This window comes from Tympanuchus pallidicinctus, unplaced genomic scaffold (assembly GCF_026119805.1).
Source record: "Tympanuchus pallidicinctus isolate F22 unplaced genomic scaffold, pur_lepc_1.0 scaffold16, whole genome shotgun sequence".
Taxonomy (NCBI): Eukaryota; Metazoa; Chordata; class Aves; order Galliformes; family Phasianidae; genus Tympanuchus; species Tympanuchus pallidicinctus.
The window spans coordinates 14,432,201-14,454,922 of record NW_026294679.1 but is presented as its reverse complement, the minus strand read 5'-3'; the positions used below and the strand labels follow the sequence as shown (position 1 = coordinate 14,454,922).

General features: G+C 40.0%; 1 protein-coding gene and 1 long non-coding RNA gene across 3 annotated transcripts in view; one reads left to right on the top strand and one right to left on the bottom strand.

The window, feature by feature from the left end:
- BTAF1 (B-TFIID TATA-box binding protein associated factor 1) overlaps positions 1 to 18,506 on the bottom strand; it is a 42,676-nt gene extending 24,170 nt beyond the window's left edge. For both annotated transcript variants that reach the window (XR_008205012.1, XM_052676570.1), the window contains exons 1-8: positions 18,384 to 18,506; positions 9,975 to 10,098; positions 8,742 to 8,856; positions 6,972 to 7,118; positions 4,668 to 4,831; positions 4,236 to 4,372; positions 3,489 to 3,600; positions 2,483 to 2,551 (exon numbers count right to left, since the gene is read on the bottom strand). Coding sequence is in view for 1 of the 2 variants with exons in the window: in XM_052676570.1 (XP_052532530.1) it covers positions 2,483 to 2,551; positions 3,489 to 3,600; positions 4,236 to 4,372; positions 4,668 to 4,831; positions 6,972 to 7,118; positions 8,742 to 8,856; positions 9,975 to 10,098; positions 18,384 to 18,397 (882 nt within the window). In the remaining variant the exon portion in view is untranslated. The remainder of the gene's footprint in view (positions 1 to 2,482; positions 2,552 to 3,488; positions 3,601 to 4,235; positions 4,373 to 4,667; positions 4,832 to 6,971; positions 7,119 to 8,741; positions 8,857 to 9,974; positions 10,099 to 18,383) is intronic.
- A 732-nt stretch (positions 18,507 to 19,238) lies between these two features.
- The window catches only part of LOC128077437 (uncharacterized), a 23,148-nt gene continuing 19,664 nt past the window's right edge, over positions 19,239 to 22,722 (top strand). Inside the window, exon 1 of the long non-coding RNA XR_008205015.1 lies at positions 19,239 to 20,211. This is a non-coding gene — a long non-coding RNA (uncharacterized LOC128077437). The remainder of the gene's footprint in view (positions 20,212 to 22,722) is intronic.

Below are 22,722 nucleotides of genomic sequence, written 5' to 3'. Positions count from 1 at the left end.
AAAATGTCAATTTTAGAAGATTTAGGAACAGAAGATTTAAAAAAAAAACAAAACAAAAAAAACACACAAAAAAAGCTCCACAGTGCAACTGGTTACACTAGGGAATTCAAACTTTTTTTTTTTCCCTAATAGAGATATATGCAATGCCATAGAGTTAGTGGTACTTCATAGATTTGTGGACAAAGGTAGCATTTTATTAGATAAAATTAAATTGTTTTAGAACAGGGTAGTATTTATTAAATATTTGTCAGTTTATGGACAGAAGCAAGTAAGAATTGTTTATGTTTTCTATCAGAAAAAATGCTGTTATCATATTTGCACAAATGTACCCAACAAGGCACTTGCTACTATGTTATAAAACACTAATTTTTAGAGAAAGATCAACAATTACAAATACAGTCACCTCAGGAGCTATATAACACACTCAAGTTAGCTTCTAGATCACTGCAGTTTTTGGCTTTGGAGGAACTGAGTGACACAAGGAGCTGCTCAAAGATAAACCACTTTTACTAAGCTTCTAAGCTAAAGGAAAGCAGTGCTCTTAGTAGACTTCATATTTCTTATAAACGGATCCCCTCAGTGGATATTTTGGGATCCACAACACAAATTTCTGAGAATTACTATTCAGCTTAGCTTATAAACCTACCTTGCTTGGCCAAACATTAAGAGAAAAGTGAACAAACGTGGCAAAGCAAATTATGGCAACGTATATGCGCCCACCAAATATAAAGAGTTGAATGCATGTAGAAAGAGCTTTGGAGATTACAGAATACCAGCAGAAAGGTATGCTATGGCAATACCTGTTTCTCATACTTTTGATCCCTAGCTAGCTACAACTGGATAACCAAGAAAAACTAGCATAACAGCTGCACAAAAAGTTACAAAAGCAAAAATTTGAACCTGGTTTTCACTGAGAGGCCTTTGCACAGGTTAGAGCAGAATCTACTGTGTTATTTTTATAAAGAGCACCTAATATACATGCTTGTTGATAGTATATTTCACGACAGTCACAACGAGAGCCAAGTGGCTGGTAGATTCTCCAAGTTATCTGAGAATTTTACATGAAATATAAACAGAAATACGCACACCTCAAGGGCTGCTGGTGAAATCTGTAAGCCAGTAAAAAACAGCCAGAAAGCATAGTCTTAAAATCTTAAGTGTTCATTATACACCAATCACTTGTGTATACAATTGTTTACACTAGTTTTTACAAGCCAAAAGAACACTTTGTTGAGAAGTTAACTTCTCAGCTTCTGAAAATAAAGAACAGCAGCAAGAAAGAAATGCATCAAGGAAATACCAGTAGTAGGATTCAGCACATCCGACTTCAGCTGCTTATAAGCTAGACAAGCAGTCTGAACAAGTCATCCAGACTGCCTATAAACATGGCAAGAATATGCCAGAGGATGATTTAAAAACATGCATTTTGAGATAGCTTAACCTGTTCTTCCATTGAGAACATATCATAAAAATGAATCTGTAATGATCTACTTCCTTGTTTCAGGTCTGCACAGCCCATATCAAATGTACTAAGATGGCTATGAGAGTGTCTGTATTTCAGAAAACAAGTGGACTTCTGTTTCAGCTGTAAACAGTCTGCCCTGAAATAAAATGAGGCTTATTAGTTTAGATACAGTGATGTGCCACATGGATGTAATTAACCTTTTTCTCAGGGCCCAAAATACTCATACTGGCTGTGGATGATCTATCTCTGCTTTTCCAAAATTGAGGTCAGCATGGGCACAGCAAACCTGATATTGGTGAAACAGTGATACAGATAACACCTAAGAATATTACAGTTGGTGATAACATTTGAACTTTCTGAAAGGTAATTTTCTTTTTACAAAATTGAGGTTAGTTCACAGTAGCTATTCCCATCTTCTGCTCAAGAAAGAAAACCCTTTGTCAGTTACTTCATATTTTTGCTTGGAATTCATATGAAAGTTTGTGGAAAACAGTATAGGGATTGAGTAAATGTGTGAGTGTAACAAATGAATTTTGGAAATAAGCAGTCTCGAATACATAGTTTTTGTAATTGGAACTTAATGTAATTCTCAAAAAAAAAAAAGAAAAGTAAATTGCTTCTCATAAATGAAGAGGACAATGATTTGTAGCCTATCCACTGTTAAGGTGACTTCTCCCCTCTTCTAGATGAGAGTTAGATGGATATGCTACTGTTGTCAGCAGCGCTTGCACACTATTCCTCAAAGTCTTGATAAGCCCGCTTTAATTACTTAATGTTGTTTTGCTCAAATTTCAATACTTCCAAAATTCTCATTTCATTTCCCTTTTAAGTAAGTCTTAAAAAATGCTTAAGAAACTCTGTAAGACCAGGCTGGTCTCAACTACGTAATCTATATTTATGATTCATGTAAGTTCTGCTACCAAGCAAAATGCTCAAGTCCTAAGCATAGAATTTCTATTTAAGTCTACCTCTTATCAAGCTCATATAGCTACACCATAGATACTGCGTGCGTCTTACCTCCCAGGAAGGGTTAAAGAGATCATTGCACACCTCTTCACAAAAACTTTCCAGAGGCCATTCATTTGCCTAAATTCATAATAAATACTTAAGTAAGATAGTGATTCTTTAAATTTATGCATTGTCTTTGAAAAGCAAAATAGGCAAATCCCAGTTTGAAATTAGATAATGTAATTGGATCAATTAATCAAGCAATAAGCACTAACCCTTCAGTACACATTCTGCATTACTGAAAATAAGAAGCATTTCTGTTATTCTAGAATTTCTTATAAGGCTGACGTGGCAGTGGAAAAAAAAAAATTCTGATACTAACATTAGGAAGTTTACAGCATCATAAGGACAAAGGAATTGAAAGGCTAGCAACCAGCAGCACCTCAATTTACAGTTGTCATTTGGTTATTAAGCTTTCATAAATTCATTTTCCAATCATCGTTTCACAAATAAGAATTCAAATACTAAGCTATGTTAAGAAAAATTTATTTTGAATTTAGTCAAGATAAAGTCGCTGAAAAATAAACTTCTACACAGTACTTGTATTCCATTATAGCATTTCCTAAAATTTTTCAGCTTTTCATTCGATTGAAGCAAATGTATTTGCTACTAAATATAGAATGTAATTCTAAATCATGCCTAATTAAAGTCAAAAGATTAAATAAAATGTACGTGAACATTTAGATCAAATTATGTATAGCTCAGTGTAATCTTCTATCCAAGCATTTAGCATTTGACAGTTTAATACCCAGGTCCAACACCTGTAATCCACCTATTCAGGTTCACCTGGGTCACAAACTAATACAGGTGGATTAAACGTGTCTTCCTCTCAATGCTGCATACAGCTTGAAGCCCATTTGCTTCACTACATACTAAGGGAAGCTGTCAACGTCGTTCTTTCCTCTCACTCATTATCATAAAATGACTTTATAGTTTGTGAGCATAAAGAATTTTTATTTTGTTACTCTGCTAAGCAACTGATCATTTTCACTAACAGCAGAACAGAGCATCATACCTCTTCTGAAGCATTTTCTACTAATGTTTTTGAGTCTGTGGCAGGTTGGTTGATGACAACACTTGCAACTTTCCTTCTCTTTTCTTCTGGTTCCCCATCCGTGCTATCATTGCTGAGAAGGAACAAGTATAAGTTTATAGACTGAAAGTATGCTGTATGAAAAGCAATTACTTCTACAGCTGAAGTCTCAGACACAGTCAAGCGTGGAAAGAACATGAACAAAAAAGTGTAACACCTTCTGAAACATGCAAAATATGTACAAAGTTGCAGGTAACAGAATTGAGCCAGGAGGCCAAATTAAAATCTTTCTCAGCTTTACCCAAGAAATACAGAGATTCTTAAATAAACCAAGGAAAAATAATTCTGCTTACTGCTCTTTATAAATACGGTAGGTACGATAACATGTCACTAAATGCCTGTGACAAGGAATGTGCCATCATACACGGGAAAGTCGTATCTAATATTTTTACTGTATTAATTCCCCCATTTTCTTGTACTGTTCTCAGTGTGCATTTAACAACAAGGACAAACCAGACATTTTAAACTGCAGCATGCCATTATTTCAAGATTTCAAGCCAGGTTTATAATAGTCTACCAGGAATAAGCACAGCAGCACCTTGCTTCTATCAATAAAAATTAGCATGTAAAAGTTTAAGAGGCAAAGACTGTAGGAAGTTTTTCAACAGATCAATCAAATCACAATTCAAGCGTAACAGAAAAAGAGAGCAAAACAGTTCACTGTTATACCTCTTCTCGTTAGCTTCCACTGCATCTCTAGATCTTTGCTTTGCAAACAGCTTAGCCATTCTTTTGGCTTTATTCTTTTGTCTGCTGCTCATACCAGCTCTAAATTCTGAGTCAATTAACTCAGCGGCCTGAAGAGTCTGAAAGAGAAGCCATTCATTGTCAGCTCTTCTTACAACAAAGGTCCTGAAAAATCCCCAAACCCACATTGTTCTCAACTTCCCCAATTCTCCTTTAACTGAAACTCAGAGCAGCAGTTTGACATCAAATAATCCTAATGTGGAAGTATGGGGTTTAAGGGTTCAAGAAGCCAAACTGTATCATATTGGAAGTTGATCATGTTTAAAATATAAAAATGTTTTAACTGTGGAAGCTGAAATAAAGCAAACCCACTATATTATTCTTTGCAGTGAAACAGCCCGAGGTTTTACCTACAGGTTGTTTGTTTACTAGTGAAACTGAAGAAGGAGAATAGTCCAGATCTTCATCATTGAACAGATCTTCAGTATTCATCCCAATTGCAGCACCCATATCTAAGCCAAGCTTCTTCTGTAACAGTTTCCTCTGTCGTGCTATCCGCTCTTTAGGATCAATTTCACCTTTAAAAAGTTTTTCAGAAAGGCAGATGTGTCAGATTTCCAACCAGATCTGTTAGTGAAGTCTTGCTCAGTGAAATAGCATAAAAACAGAAGTCACGGAACTAATCTAAACTGTATTTAGATAATATATCAATAAAACATTTTAAACCCAATCATATTGATTCCTAGGAAGAACCTTCTGATGTTAAAGCTACAGAACTACTTCAAGTGATTTTTTTAATAGAAAATAGCTCCCATGCAATTCATCAAATTACATTTGGTCCACAGACAATAACAAAAAGAAAACAGCTTTTGAGAAAAAAAAAAAAAAAAAGTTTTTTAGGAAATTGCACTTTGAAAAAAATTAATGCTAAAATTAAATCTAAATCCAGCAACTGATTTGAGAGCCTGCAATGCGTTAATCAGCATGTGCATCTCTGTGGAATGCCATTCTTCAGGGTTGATTTTTCCTTCCTGCTTTATTTTGTTTCCTCAAAAGTTTTTCTTTTTTCTCCTGAAAGCAATGGACCCTGAAGCATAAGCACGATGTTCCCAGGGTGCTGGAGTCTGTTAAAAATCCAATCCTTAAGTCTTCATGTGTCAAGCAAGGCACACTTAGAAACTTAATTGAAACTACCTCAAGAACACTGAATCCTAAATATATGAATTACTTAACATCTAGAAGACTTTAGAGTCTGTATAGAATTAACCTTCCAAATTAGTTTGCTTTGTATCCATTCATGCTGCCACCTACTTGAAAAGGAAAGCTGCTACAAAACCCAGAACAGAAAGCAACGTTTATGAATTTTCCTGTCAGTTAAAAAAACATCAACTAAAGCAATTTTAAGCTACTTTAAGTCATTTTTTAAGATATTTTATATTAATTTCTTAATTTTTCATTTTCAATATTATTTACTATGTCATGTGATTATAAGGCAGCAGGATAAATAACATATCTGTGAAAAACCAAACTGTCCTATTCGATCAGTTTGATTACTTAACAAGTAGGTACACTGCACAGATTGCAGCATGCACAGGGCAAGTAACTGACAGCTCTGCAGCCAGCCTGCCTTCCTATCTATGGCACCATTTCAGGTGGTGCAGAAACTGGAATCTGGACTGGAAATAGGAAAGTACAGTAAAAATATGTATGTATGTATAGAATCATAGAATGGTTTAGGTTGGAAAGGACCTTTAAGATCATCTAATTCCAGCCTGCTACTATAGGCAGGGACACCTCCCTCTAGACCAGGTTGCTCAAAGCCACATCCAGCCTGCTTTGAATGCTTCCAGGGAGGGGCATTCACAACGTTAGTGGACAATGTATCATACATATCTTCAAAATAATTTTATGGCACTTTACAGATGTAAATTAATTCTTAGCTAAAAAGCTGCAGAAAGTTGTCAGACAATTCACTTGAAACAAAAGGTATCACAAAGTTACTAAACACATATTCCACATTTCTTACCCATACTCTGATAGAAAAGCAGCAAGAAGATCTCTAACAGAAGCCTTAAGTTAACTGATACTAGATAATTTCACTTGTTTTATACTCACTGCAGAGAAATATTATTATCCCTCTTTTCCACTAGGAGACCATGAAAACACTGATGTCTGTATAAACATTTAAGTGCCACAACAATGTAAATCATAAGACCACCTGGATCATACTATGGTATTTAACAATTCTGAAATAGCACTGAATATTTGAAATATTTGACCTTCTGACCTCAACAGTGTTTTGTGAAGTATCTCCTATATTTCAAATCTTAATGCTTTTCAGTTAGTCACATCCTACAAGCTATACTGAGAGCAGTGTTTTAGCAAGGAACAAGAGATCATATCTCCTGAAGCTAAAAAAAAAAAAAAAAAATAGAATAATAATAATAATAATAATTCCACAGAAATGCTAGGAATCCGCTCTCCTCTCCCCCCTACATGTACATTAATTCTAGTGAGAGGAAACAATACACACACACCCTCTATAAAAACACTCTAATTCAAGAAAGACAGTACAAACCAGTTATGTTAGAGCAGATTTTCTTCCTTGTATTTCCCTAGCATTCTGAGAAACCATGGATGAGTAGACTTAAAAGACAGCTACAACAAGCCTGTTCAGACCAATGTTTTCTAGCTTGCAAGTACAATATAGAGATATACCTGATTTATCATCCTGGACTTCAAATTCTGCACCAGCAGATCCAAGGAGAGATGCACCATGTTTTAACAAGCGGCATATATCAAATCTGTCAAAACGCAACCGGTCTGTTGAAGGTGAATCTTCCATAGGACTTTCTGATCCTGGTTCTAAACAAACATTGAAAATAACATTAAGGAAAACGTGATGAAGACTGCTCTCAAAATTTTGGCAGAATAAGATAACAGTCAGAGAGGAAGAAATAATTTCACTCCCCAGAAGAACTATCAGGTATACAGCATTTTCATTCACAAAACAAAGACTCCATTTCATAAACACAAATTTTAGTGTTTTTCCCTTTCTGAGTTTAGCTTTTTAAAATCTTGGACAATGACAGACACAGGATTTTCCACGTTCACATAAGGCCACCTTCAGTTTGAGATGCACATGGCTCACGCGCAGTTCAAGCCTAAGTATCATGCCAGCTCTGCCTCACATAACCAAGCAGGCATCCCCGATAAGGGAGCAGGAGAGCAGACAAGCTGCAGATACTTGTCCAGTTCAACAGTGATAAGATGGTTGATCCTCACAAGGTGTCTTATCATTTATCATTATCATTACCTGAAGCAGGTAACATTTCATTATATATATACACACATGGCAGAGTCTATAAATAAAGCTACTAAGTATACAGATATACCGGGAAAGAGTCAGCATAGCTCCTGAAAAAACCCTCTCATTAACATGATTATCAACATCCTTAAAGAGCTCTAATATGCAGATAGAGGAGATCTGTGGTACTATGAAATCCTAGAAGGACTCTTAAGAACAACAAGATAGCAGATAAAGTGCAACATTAAGAACTTAAGCTGTGACTACACAACACAGATGTGAGACCTGGCATTTAACAGTGAACGAAGATTTTGGAGGCACTTGCTAGATTTCTGTAATTATCAGCTTATGAGGCAGTGACAGAATTGCCAACTGGGTACTGGGCTTCATCAGAAAGGACACTGAAAACATGACAAAGCACATCATTTTGCCACTACACATAAATACCAATACTCTAGAGATGCAAGTATACTATGGACAGGTGTGTGCATCTCAAGGAGAACACAAGTAAGAAAAAGCACTGAAATTTACAAATAAAGCTGTCTAAAAGATAAAGCAACTGTCTTCTGAGAAGAAACTGAAGACAGAGCAACTTCTCAAGGTGCAGAGAAGAAAACTGTTGAAGGAGTGCAAATATAGCAAACGTTTATAAAAATAACAAATGCAGTGAATAAAGCAAGTGCAGAAACTGCTTAGCAGATTCTATAGTAATGGAATAAGGAGGCACTGAATGCAAATAATGTGAGAACAGCTCAAAGCACATAGGAATTTTGTTACAATGGAAGCAATGTCCCTAATATAACAACTCCAGATACAAAGTAAACACAGATGGCAACAAGATGCCATGTCACCTCTCAGAAAGGTGCTTTCAGAAACTGCAAAATATGACAAAATTGACTGGTTAATAAAGTTTTCCTGTTTCACCAGTTAATATACCTCACCTCTTAATTATATGGAGTCAAGCATTTTGAGGGTACAGAGCAGAAACATGTGAATCTTAGAAGAAGCAAAGGTCATGCACAGTGCTGTAACTGAATATGAACATCTCGAGCTAAAGAGGTAACTACAGCCCATGAATACAAAATAAAAAAGCAGGTTCATCTTAAACAGAATGGCACAGCTGCCTTAAGACTTTTTATATCACAATCAGTTTGCATCACTCTACATAATTTATGAAGCACCTTGCTTTGATCTTGGAGTTGGATTCCACTCAGGTACATTTTTCACTATTGCTTCAACAGCCTGGCCAGCTGCAATACGGGTATCCCAATTTGTGCTTCTTAAATATACTAACACCTTGAAAGAGAAATTAACAAATAAATTACATTTTGTTAAAAAAAAAACCAAAAACATACTTTTAGAGCATCTATCAGTTATTACACTCTGGTATAACACTTTTACTGCTGTAGATCAAGACAAGATTTAAAACAATTACAACAAAGGGCAAAAAAAACCTCACCAAACAAACCATAAGCGACCTTTGCTGTACCGTTCACACTGCTTAGCAGAACCCTTGCCATAGCCAGCCCTTAAGAACTTGCAAGTCGCCTTCAGTTGGATCAGCCAAAGTTAGCCTTGTTTTATACGATGTAGACTTCACTTTATACAATGTACCTCCAGCTACCAAACAAGGCTTGAAACTTTTTTTCTTTCTAAAATTGTTCCAAGAAGAACAATAGACTTCAAAATTTTACCGAAGAAGACCAAGATGGATCACCAGCTACAACATATGCTCCTCTACAGTGATTTCCCTTCATGCCTCAAATCTGGAAGAATTATTTCTTTCAACTGATGGTAGTTTGATATTCATGATTCTCTGACCGTTCTGTTGGTATCATAAATGGTGGTGAGAGCACCTGTTCAATAAAAGCAGAACTGAGGCCGCTCAGCCATCTCCAGATGTTTCTGCCAGAAACAAGACTATTTTTGGTGTTTTTACTGGACTTGGCCAGACTGCAGTCTCAAACTAATGGGAACCTGTTTCCATTTTCCAGCCTTTTTAAAGACATGCAGCTTCCTATAATATCAATCCTGTACCACACAAGCAACAGTCTTTGAAAGCAGCCGCAAAACATTTAAAGGGCAGCAGAGATTTGGATTTTCTATAGGAGAAAATCGGAACTTTCAGCAAATGCTGAATACCAATACTGTATGCCAAGTGAAACCTGACTTATGCAACCTTCTCAGAGATTACCAAAACAGTATGCTTTTAAAGACCCAGCCTCCTAATTTTCTTTTCCTTTTTGTCAGAGCTCCACAAAAATACTCCACTTTCAGCTGCCTCTATCCACAGAAACCACATCCTAGAAAACTCATTTTAGTTTCTTCAATTATTTTTGTCCTGCAGTTATTTTAGTCCTGATAGCAGTCTCAAAAAACAAAACAGAAAGACAGAAAAAAACCAAGATGCTTACTTTAGATAAGAGATTGTTCAGTTCATGAGGGTGCAGTTTCACTACTTCCCCGAGTTGCTGTGCAGCTGCTTTTCTTGTCACTGGTGTTGTACCGGTGTCCAACAAAATAAAGAGACGATCAAGCCTGAATGATTGACAAAAAACGAAAATGTTACAGATTCATAGTTCAGTTGGCCATTTCTATTTATATTCCCCCAGATTTTCCAGTTTATCTAACGCAAATAGAAATGTTTGCCTGCCAACTGACAGACTGACAAATATACCTATTCCTAATAGAAACTGTATTTGCTCTAAAAGCACACGTAATCTGGTAGGAAAAAAAGAAATGATGGAGAAACTTTTAGAAACTTTAGTTCTAAAAAACCTGCAAGTTACAAGAAGAAAATGAAATAGGCTCCTTTTCTCTGAGACAGAACATTTTTAATCTTGAAAGACCAGTATTGTTAGGTTGTAAGCAATCTTCAGCAAATTCTGACAGGCAGAGAAAGCAAAGGGCTCAATCATCCATACGGTGAATTAACATTTATTTTGAAGACTCACATCTATAGTTATCCTCTGCTTTTCCAGGATACCAGGAATTTTTAAATTCTCACCAATGTTCCCTCTAATTACCTGAAACACACAAGATCTAACCTGTTCTTGTATTTACAAATTCAAAATACTCTGATACCTCCTGCCCTCCCATGAAATACAGGGACCAGACTTGTTTTCACAGTAACTTTGTATTAGTGAGAGAGACCCCAAACATCAACTCTTAAAACAATTACTATTGTTCTCTTTACAGAATGCTGAGATCCACGGGACACGATGCAGCATGAGGTCTCTACTGAATATAAGTCTGGATGTGGCACAATCAGAATCGTCCCTTCTATTCTTAAAGGTAATCATAAGAATTCTGTTCAAATATCACACCACCACAAACCTGGAATTTACACAGCAGTGAAGCTCGCCCAGGTCCACCTGATTAAATAATGCTACAGGTAACCTGACAACTCCCCTTCCTCAAACACATACCCCAGGTTTTTGCAAATACAGGAAAAGGATTAATATAACGCGTGCTAGATTTTTCCTACTAATCACCTTTCACCAGAATTGCTTAGAAATTATTACTATTAGAAATAATAATAATTAAAAAAAAAAAAAAAACAACCGTGTACCTCACTGCCTTTTGTATTTTCTTTTCCACACTTGAACTGTATCTATTCCTGAGAATACTTTATAATTTGATGCAACAGAACAGCAATGCAACAGGCTAAAATGTCATAGCAGTATAACAATTCCAAAACCCATGTGTTCTAACAACCAGAGATACTAGACTAGGTATCCATTAAAAAAAAGTTATTTTCTAATCAAATTATTTCAAATCATTTTAGTATTTTAGGCACACTTCTGCTGTCTGTGAACTTTGAAATAATTCTCTTCCTACTACTATAAGAGACAAGCTGATTTCACTTTCTGTAGATAAAACTGAAGTTTCAATTGCTATAATTTAGTAGTTAGTAAATTGTTTTAATGCTACATAAAATCAAAATCTAAACATTTCTAAACCAGTGGATTTGTGCTATCTAACAAAAGCTTTAGGGATCACTTGTAGCACACTAGTCAGAAATAACACATCCTCAGGAACTTATTTATTTACTGGTATTTTTTTCTTTAATATGCTTGACAGTAATAAGCCAATCTGATTTATGACAATCCGTATTATTTACTGCAAAACATGCTACCTTGCAGAGGAATCACAGCTTGATCTAGCTTGCTTGAGCCCTCATGCTTATACTCACCCTTTTTGGTCTTCAGCATTCCATGTTCAAGAACTTTGCCATTTAGTGCCACCCACTCCTTCAACTATCAGAGTTATCTTTTTTCATCTCCACATTCAAGCAGAATGAGCAAACTTAGACCACTTCCTCAGCAAACAACTCTTCATGTCTCAAAAGAGGAAATGATGATGGCCTACCCTCAGAAAAGCTCAAGCTTAATTCCAGTTTTAGTTATAAAACTAAACAGTCACTTGTAAGCCCCATAACTTTTGTAGCTGTATCACCTTTTTAACTGCAGCAGACTATGTTTGTAATCTGTGATTTTAGACTGTAATAAGTTCACTTTACATATAAAACTAAAACAAAGGTGCTAGGCATATGGAATTTGCAAGCAGACAACTACATCTCACCAAGAGGACAACAATGATACATGAACCTCTGTGAACTCATGCAGTATGAGCTCATTAGAAAGGAGGCACACATCTTTTTTGTCTCAAATGAGAAATCTGAAACTTTTCTTATCATTGCTTAAATGCATCAGCAAGACAGAACTTGGAACAGAAATTCGAAGCTATTATTCAAAGATATTACTGTATTACATTCAAATACCTTCTAGGAAATTCAACTTGAGCTTTTACACTGACACAGAGTTCATCACACATACTTCTGAAACAGAGACTCAGCCCAAGTGCTTAAGAATAGGCATCTGGGACACTTCCAAACGAGTCCTGCACATGGAGTTTGCGGGCAGGATGTAGGGGCACCCTTGTCATCCTGTAGTGGACAAGGATACATTGACACTAGACATCTAGGCACATGAATCCTCCCCACAGAAATACTCCAAGTAATCAAAGCCAGAACTTTTCAATAGAACACACCAGCTCTGATAAAAGTTGAAATCTTAATTCCAGCATAGAGAGAGATACTCTCTATGTCTTAATTCCACCCAAGAGAGATACTCGAGAATAACCAGTAGGGCTGTAATCAACTGGGAATAGCCATCCCACATTGGATCAGACTCTTCCACTTCACGGCAGCTACCACTCCAACAGTTTACTGAATAATCCTAAAGGTAACAGAACCGTAACAGTGAACAGTCTCATTTGCAATACTGCTCACCAGAACAGCAGGTTGGCTGGGTTTAAAGATGAATTTCCCCTTTATCAACACCAACACACAGAATGATCACACACGTGGGCTCAGTTCAATTAACTGAAGGCGGTTTTGTGAATAGAAGTACAGAGAAACTTTGTAACTGACTCCCATATCACTAAACCTAACAACCCTTTTGCCCTTTCAGTCTTTATTGCAGCAAAGGCTACAAATAACAACCACAACAAAGGCCACAACAACTACCTCAGAGGCACTTCTCCGGTAGCGTCATTCCGTGACCCACACACAGTGAAGTTTTCTGTGAATTTGAAAGTCTGTCAGCTGTTGAAGTACTAGAAAGCTAATAGCAGGGTAGTTAATGACCAGATATCAACATTATCCCAAAACTTTTTTCCAAAAGATTTATGCAGCTGACTTGTGGAAGGATCCTGCTCAGCCCAGGGTAAGAGCTCTGAAGTACCACGAGTACCCTGTCCGATCAGATGGGGAAACTTGAAATTTGTTGACCTCAAATGAGTTTAGGCTTTGAACAGACAGCAAACTGATCACTGCTGCCGATGAAGCCATTGGTTTGGACTCTACATCTGTTTTGTGCCAGTACAATTAACATCCAGGACACAGTCACTGACAAGGCCAAGTGGTACAGAACAGCTCGTATCCATCCTAGCAAGCCTCTAACACACAGAAATTGTGTGACTGTACAAAAACCCTTGTAAGGTGATCCCTGAAATGCTCTACTTGGAGCTCTTGCAAGACTGCTAGCTGGCACCCACCAGAAAGGGAATACTTTTATAAGTTTCCAGTATAAACCACATTTTAGGATCCAGAAACCTCCCAGCCATTATTTCATAGCATGAAAGTAGCCCCAAACCTAGAAAACTTAAACCAAACTAAAAATTTAGACTTGATAGGTTTGACACTCATTGCAAAGTTCAACTTAAGCTGTATGCAGATACTTGAGTTCTTCCTGTTGTTCTAATAATCAGGGCTTTATTTCATCATTTGGTCCCAGCTTGGTCTGCTTCACAGCTCAAAAACCTCATGCCACTGTTAAAGCACGTATGAACTGTTAAACAGTCAAGAAAACAACTTCCAGTATAGGCAGCAAGGAGAAAACCAGTGAATGAATTTCAGAACAAAGAAAGGAAAAATGAACTGTAAATAGTTACGAAGGTAGGCATGCAGACATCAAAAATCCTCATTTCCTATAGAGCAGTGAAAGGGACACCTATATGAAATGAGAGCTCCATCATTACACTGGTCACAGTATTACGCATTGCGTATGGAGGCCAACTAAAAGCAGAAGTTAACGGTTTCTTATGGAACGTATATTTGATATAACATATGAACCAGCGTTAGGTTATACAAGCTTTATTTGTTAGCTGTTACATACATACCTACATCCAAACTCAATACCAAGAAAATAACACAGGAAATCAGAAAGCTGTAAAGATATTCAAAACAACACAAGATGTGCATTACCAAGTGACATAGAGAACAGCTTGATAAAAATTCGTTTTAACTGCTGGAACAGGTTAGAATTCTTATCAGAGTGCAATCCTTGGTTTCCACTTTCATGTCAGTCTGTTATGTGTCTGAGAAATTCTACAGGTCTGTCTCATTTGGGCAGTAGTGCATAGCACCTCTGCTCACCCCCACGATGGCACAGATGCTCCTTCCTACAAACAGCAGCAGGAAGCAGATCCACGCTGGGCTGTTAGTCCCCGTTAGCATGAGCAAAGCTCCTCTCCTTTCAGCTAGAAGTCTGGTAATTACATCAGTTTATGCACCTGCTTGTTCTGGTTATTAGAGGGGAGAAGGTATGATGCCAACTGCAGGAATTCTGAAAGGAATATAACTATTCATTTTTCTTTAAGTCACAATGAAAGCACACTTCTTGATCAGCTTAGTTCTTGGTTTTCATGCACAAAATAATAGCTTCCAAGGGATCAGCAAAGTCCTTTCTCTAAGAGTCAGTGATAAGCCCAATAGAACACTTCTAAAAGGTATGCAGGATCCATAGCAGTTCTGGATAATTTTGCTATCTTCTAAGCATTTAAGTCTCCTATTAAACTTCAAATTTTAGATAAGTAATTTGTTATTAGGAAGACACTGCCCAACAGTTCAATAGCCAAGACCAATATATGAGGTCCATGTATTTTCCAGTGGCTTTACCACTACATCCTTCTGACATTTTTTTTTTTTCTTTTGAATTGAAAAGTACCTTTCCAGTCTACATGCTTCCAGTTGTACACAAATCCAAGCAAACTAAGACCCTGGAAACTCCAAAAACTAGCATTAACATCATAGGGACCAAACACAGAACAGCTTGCAACAGCAAGTTGTCATGCTCTCCCTTACTTGCTTAGAAAGTGTCCTGAAATTACTCTGAAAGGATTGTCTTCAAGAAGATATTTCAGGGTGAACTTAAGGGTATACTTTTTAATTTAAAATTGTTTACCTTTAGTGCATCTTACAGCTTCATGCATTTAAAGATTTTTGTTTTTTCCCCTTCACACTGAGATAGCCCTCAAAAGTAGCCCTGGTGTTGAAATGATGATACGTGAGCTGCCTTTAAACAAACTAAAGAAACTGAAAAGTTGTATATTCGATATTGAAAGGTACCATCAGCACTTAATCATCTACTGAAGCTCAACCACTGAGTAACCCAGGATTGTTGTCATTGTTGCTGTTCTTCCCCCAAAACTGGCAGTATTCGTTCTTCAGCTGAAGTATCTCAAAAGCTTATTCACAAGGCACTGGGTTTATTCACCTACACTTTGCAGGAATTGAGCTGAAGCAAAACTTTTCACTTCCTTTTTTTTTTTGTTTTTTTTTTTTTTGTCCTTCTCAGTTCCACTGTCAAGATTTTTTTATTGGTTATGCAAACATTGTACTAATTCATTTATACTTTTAGACAGAAAAAGGGAGCGAATGTCTACACAAACTGGCTTTTGTGTAGAAAGAACACCACCTGCTCAAACATACTCCTGAGGTTCATTTGTCTTTTCAGCATAACACTACCAAAGAGATGAACATACATGAAGAACTACTCTGCAGATGTTCTGCTTTTAGGTGTATTTTCTAGTATCTCAGAATCAGAGTAGATCTTCAGTTCATGTAACAGCAGATTGACAAAACAAGCATGTATATATAGAGAGAACGCAGATGAAAACGTCAGCAACTATTTTGTCAGTGGATGACAAGTAAGTGGTATTTTCTGCTTGTAAGATGACCTTATTAACAGAAGAACTAGGCTGAAGATTTGCAGTTCTGCAGTATTTCAAAGCATCCCCCAGATTTACGTAGATCACCCAGACTAAGGTTTTAAGGAAGGTTTCCAATTCACTAACCAGCAGAAACTGAACTTGACTGCAAAAAAAAACACTTGATAATTTGTTTTGAGCACGTTAAAACACTCCTCCCTCCTCCCCATTTCTTTTTTTTTTTTTTTTTCTTTCAGGTGTCAATACAGAATTTACCCTCCTACTTTAACCTCCTTGAAGTTTTTACATTAAAGTTGATGTCTGGTAAACACGCAGTGACGTCTACAGTCTTTAAGGAAAGATGATCTTCTCCTTCACTCCCCACAGCTGTACATTTAGAATCATTCAACAGTGAAAGGTGTTGGTCCTTTAAAATACAGAAGGGTAGCTATCTGGAGGAAACAAAATCCAGTCTCTACAGTTAAATGGAGCTAGTAGAGAAACTGGAACCACACCCTCTACAGAAACGTGGTTATGAAGCATACTACAAATAACTGTTTTGAACACTGTCTGAAAGGGAAGAATTTTAGAAATCCAATGTTCTGAAATAAAAGGTGAATATAACAATTGTTGAATTTACACTACAGTATCAGGTGCATTTGTCAAAAGCCATGTAATTATTAAGTTTTGCTATATCTTAAAAAACAGTCTGAGATAGAAGGTATGCAGTATCATACCTGAAACGAGAGAAACTTAGGAGTTCCTCAGGAATCAGCAAGGTGCTACAGCATCCCAACGAGTAATTCTTTGATGCGATTTGTATGTGGAATTGAAGCAGTTCTATACCAACTCAAAAGTATCACAGCGCTTTTATTAAAGCTCAACACTTCATGTTCACTCGTGTCACATTTTGATCTTAAGACTACACACTGAAGCAATGCATCATATGACATAATTAATGCATCAACGTTTTTAGTACTTCCCAGAGAGGTTTAAGAACAAACCCTATCCAAACCAGAAATTTGTTTTCATATCAGTTACCAACCAAACAGACGTTACCTAAATCTTTGCAAACTTCACTGCTGTTTTTCACTGAAGCTGTGTAGTTTTACAGAAATACAGAGGCAATTGTTAACTGGGTTTGTTACTAATCTTTGCAACTGACAGAACCTCAGCATACAAACTTTTTGTTCCATCCCGGCATTCCAGTTAGCCCCCGTATCTTACATAGCTCAGCACAGTTAATTAAGTTGACTGCCCCTCATCTAATTAAATTGTAATATTAGTCTATTTTACATGACTGCTTATAGTGTTAGATTACATAGTAGCCTTGTTACAGCAATCTCTTTCTATTCCAGGTTCTTGTGAAAAGCATTACAAGAAGTTCCCCAATACATAAAGGGCTGATAGAGATGCAAGTAGAAAAAAATTAAGGGAATACTTTGAAGAAACTACTAAGCCCCAGCTAAGGCACCTGCTATTGAAGCCTTAAAAGACACAGTGCTACTGAAAAGTTTGATTTATAACACATCTGATTTACAAGCACACACACCTTTACTCTGCTACACAAAGCTGTATGCTTCTTCATGTACAGCTTCAGAAATAGAATTTACATTTGTTACAGGACCTCAGAAGTACACAGACACTACCAGCATGTGACTTTGGTCTAATCTATCACAAGGTTAATTTGGATTTATGTTTCCTTTCAACTGTTCAGTTTGGAAGCTTAACACGTCCAACACACAGAGAAAAAAAATAAATAAAATAAAGATGGCAGGAATTTGGGCTCAGCAGTTTTAACAGAACAGCTCTATTAAGACATACCTCTATATCAGTGAGCAACTTTAAGAGCTGGCACACCCCAGCGCACATGTGTGTAAGCAGATACTGCCCTACATCTTGAAGCTGGGCCAGAACACACCAATCACTTTTCCCCATGAAGCCCCTTTCATTTCGGTTACTTTACAGCTGGGGCTCGGAAGGCAGAACGCTTTATCCCGTTTTCGAGACTCGGCAGCGTCACCCCCGCTTCCCCCCGTTTCTACCCCGCAGCGGCGGGATGAAGGGAACCGGGGCAGAGCCCTGAGCCCGAAGGAAGGAGGGGTGGGGGTGGGGGGCAGATATGAGAGAGGGAAGGTTGGACTCTCTGGGCCGGGCAGCACCCCAAACCCCGCCATCCCCGAACCCAACGGGACGGCCCCACGAGGCCTCCGCGGGCTCCGAGGGAAGCGGGGGGCAGCCCTCCTTAACGCCCCCACCCCCAGGCTGGGGCACACGGAGAGTCGCGGCGCCCGGGCCTCCTTCTCCCGCCCTTCCCGGCTCCTACCGACCTGGAGACGGCCATGGCCGCCCAGCGCGGTGCCCGGCGGGAGGCGAGCGGCGGGACGACGGGCGGGGGGCCGGCGCCGCGGCGGCAGGGGGGAAGGCGTGGGGCCTAGCTGCGGGCCTCTCGTGCGCCGCGCCCGGCCTCGGCCCCGCCGGGGCTCCGCGGGCAGCGGCTGAGCGCGGCTGTGGTCGATAGCGGTCGGGGGCTCGCTCCGCCCGAAAAGGCGGCGGCGGTCCGGGCGACGGCGGCGCGCGGCCCTCGAAGCGCGGGTTAAAGCCTCAATTCCCCCATCGCCGGGGCGAAGCCCAATGCCTGGTTTTATACGAGCAGCCATCTTGTATTTATTCCCTTCCTCCATGATAGCCGCTTCCTGATTGGCAAGAGCGCCCGGCCGCAGCCAATGGAGAGAGCGCTTCCAAGAGCGGGGAGGGCGGGCGCACTCAGCACCCGGGCTGAGCAGGGCCGGCCGCGGAGCCCGCCGAGCCGGCTGGGAGCGGGGCGCCGGGCTCCGGCGGGCCGCGCCATCCGCGCGCGGGAGGAGGGAGGAGCGCGAGGGCGAGCTCCGCGGTCCCCATCCCCGAGGAGCGAAGAGGGGCACGAGAAGGCGCGGACGCACGTTTCCACCTCGGCCCGCCGAGCGCCGGCGCGTCTCTGCCAGCGAGACGGGAAAGGGCGGCGCGAGCCCGGGGAGCTCATGCCGCGGCCCCCGCTCGCTGAGGTGCGCCGTCCCTCGGCCTTCGCCCCGACGATACGGCGCCGCCCAGGAGCCCCGCGCTGACTGCAACTCCCGGCGTGCAGCGCGCCCGCCGCCGCACCTGCGCAGCACGGCCTGGCGGGGTGGGTCGCTGCCGCTGCTTCGCGGCCCGTCGGCGCTGCGGAGCGGTCGTTCTGTCGGGGCCGGAAGCGGAGCTGGGTGCGGAGAGCCGTGTCCGGTGACCGGTTTCTCGGCCGTTCTTTTCGGTCGCGGCGGTTCTCGCCGCTATCGACCCGGCGCGGCCCGGTCACGGCGGCCCTCCCGCGCTCTGCCGTGCCCCGAGGCGCTGAGGGCCCCGCGCCGGGACGGCCGCCGAACTGAGCGGGCTGTGCCGTTACCTCAGGATCCAAGGGAAGAGAAATCTGGAAATCAGACGGAGGAAGAGTTTTGGAATTAATCTGCATTAATGAGCCCAGACCGGGATGTAAATAGAGCTGGCGCACGTAACCTTTCATTTGATGAATTGAAAACAATCATAGGTTTCTTTTTTCCTATGAGTTATTCATAAACTTACATAAATGCATTGCATAGTGCCACTGGGTGAAGTCTTCATTTGCAGCCCCCTGCAGTATGCACAGCCTGATGAGCCCTCAGAGAGACGTTTCTGCTTGCCCCCAGCCTTCCTGAGGAGGGGTTTGCTTTTCTCTGTGGTAAACTCCCAATATGGAATCGTTCCTCAGTAATACGCATATCCCACTTAGACACAATTCCATCTGCATCCTCGCCCTCTTTGTATAGATCTTTAACAGAGACACACGCTACCTCTGGCACATGGGTCCTGCCTGCACCTGAGTAACCCAGGAAGGTGCCCCTCCAGAGCACTGGGGAACAGGACAGCTCTCCCTGCCTGTTCCCTCTCCTAGTCTTTGGTGGGAGATCAGTGGTGATGAGGAATGGATGCTGAAAGCAGCGAGTCCAGAAGTACCAACCACCAGCAGCATGAATCAACTGGAGGCCTCACATCACAGAACGTGACCAGAGCAAACCCCAGGCTTCATTTTCTGTGGCAGAGACAGTTTTTGTCACAGTGCTGTGCTCAGTGACCCAGATAAAGTCTGTTCCGTCTCACGGAGCTGAGGTAAGAACTACCTTTAGGTAGCTCAGTACACATCCCATAGCAGAATATAAAGAAAAGTACCTGTAGCTTTAGATGGAGGTCAGAAAACTCTTACTGAAACACTTCTACTCCCAAACTACTCACACCTCCCCCCTGACATCAAAGAACCAATAAATGCACTTCTCTGCTCCCAAAACTAAGGGGCCTCTCATGATGTGTGCGTGTGCCTGGGTCCCAATGCATGACCTGAGGTACATAACACCTCCTGCTCCCTGTGTATACATGTATCCAATGGTGGGTGCTTGCTATTCAGCCACACGATTGGGAATAGCAAGGAGGAAGTAAAGCAGAGAATAGCAAGGGTAAGGGTGGATCTGTTTTCCTTCTATGTTAGATGCTGTTGACAGTGATGCATGTAGCAAACATCCTGAATAATATTTCTGCTTTTGTTTAGCCGGGAGCCAGCAACTGTTCTTTCCTGCCATGCATGAAATGACCCTCAGGTGCTATTGCCAATATCTGTGCAATTCTAGCATCCCATTTCCAATTTCCATGTAACTCTAAGATCCTATGTCCTCTTAGGTTCCTTAAAAACATTTTGTGCACTGTTCCAACAGCACATAAGGTGGAGTACCCATCAAGAATGCTACAAAATTTGTTTTGAACAGCTCCATAGCAGTTATCTTACCTGATAAAAAGAAGTGCAGGGAAAATATTGGTGATGGATCTTACAGACTGAATACTTGCTGAAATGATGATAAACCAGAGTCCATGTGAAATAATCTGTAAGAGAAAGAATGATCTAAGCATTTTAGACTGAAACACAATTCATCCAAGTTTCACATTATATATTTTTATATTTTGATGGGGCATTTGTGAAAAGTAAACTTTTATTTAGCTGTTCACTTATATCTTCAGTAGTTCAATCTATATCCTACACTATGAAAACCAATTCTTCTTTATCCATTCTTTATGTGAATTCTTTTTGCGCATTTTATTTTTCCCCATTTTTTCTCAAGAAGTAGCTACACATTCTCTCCTGTTTCTTTTTGTGTATATTAAGATTATCTCTCCTCTGTAGATCTGCTGTGTGCCAGTATACTCTCTGAAACCTCTTCCTAAATTAGATAAAACTTATTAATTTGTAGTTGGTTGGTGTGTTTTGGTCACCATTTCTTGCATTGATCTCAATTATTTTTAGTTTGTGTGTTCCTTCTCCAGCCAACTGTGTCCACTTGTGAACTTTTGTTGCTTTCTCTGCAGGCTGACAGCAATTGAAACTGTCTTATTTACTAGCTGTGCCCACAGAGTATGGGAAAAATATGGTGCTGTGCAGACAGGAGCTGAAAGAAGCACAGTGTTGCTGGTGAAATCCCTCCAGATTAGGATCTGACAAACAATAATCTTCTATATATTCTAGACTCCTAATTTTACTTTTCCAGTTGACTTTTCTTGTCCTAAAGTTTGTCTTGCTTAGGATCACAGCAACCTTTCTGTCATGACATTTGATACCTCCTAGTCTGGTGAAAACACATAATTGCATAGAATCATAGAATCATAGGAGTTGGAAGGGACTCTTAAAGGCCATCTGGTCCAACTCTCCTGCAATGAACAGGGACATCTACAGCTCCATCAGGTGCTCCGAGCCCCCTCCAGCCTGACCTTGGCTGTGTCCAGGGATGAGGCACCCACCACCTCTCTGGACAACCCGTGCTGGTGCCTCGCCATTCTTGCTGTAAAAAACTTCTTCCTTACCTTTAATTGTATCTCCTTTCTTTTAGTTTGAAACCATTTCCCCTTGTCCTGTAACAGCAGATCCTGCTAAAGAGTCTGTGCCTTTCTTTCCTACAGCAGCCCCTTAGATACTGGAAGGCTGCTCTCAGGTCTCCTGGAGCCTTCTCCAGGCTGAACAGCCTCAGCTCTCTCAGCCTGTCCTCACAGGGGAGGCGTTCCACTCCTTGGATCATATTTGTGGCTTTCCTGTGGATGCACTCCAACAGGTCCCTCCTGTACAAATTTCATAATTGTTTGCATGTATTTCAGTAACTTTCAATTTGATTTTTATAGTCTCTCGTAAATATTGTCTGAATTGAAGTTAGTATAGGATTTGTTGCATGGCCTTCTTCAAAACCTCCTCAAAAAGTAGCAATATGCACACAGCCTTCCTTTGAAGTCTTCACCATGAGTAAAGGCTTCATATCAGAGCATTGGTCTGCATTCAGAGACTGAATACTGACCAATAGCTCCTGCAGTCCAAAAGGTGCCTCAGAGATATCCATGAAATGATATCTGAGGGACATCCTGACCAGTATTACAAATTAGGACATTGCCACACACAGCTTTTGTGAAAAATGTTCGAGGCATTCCAGTTTCTCAAAATTAAACAGCATTAAAATCAATCATTTAGTTAAAACCAAACATCCAAAAGGTTCCAAACGTCACCACATTTACATTATGAAATCCAATGAGTTAACATTCATTTACACACTTCATATCTGTGAAGTGAAAAGTCCTCATTTTAGCCTAGCTGAT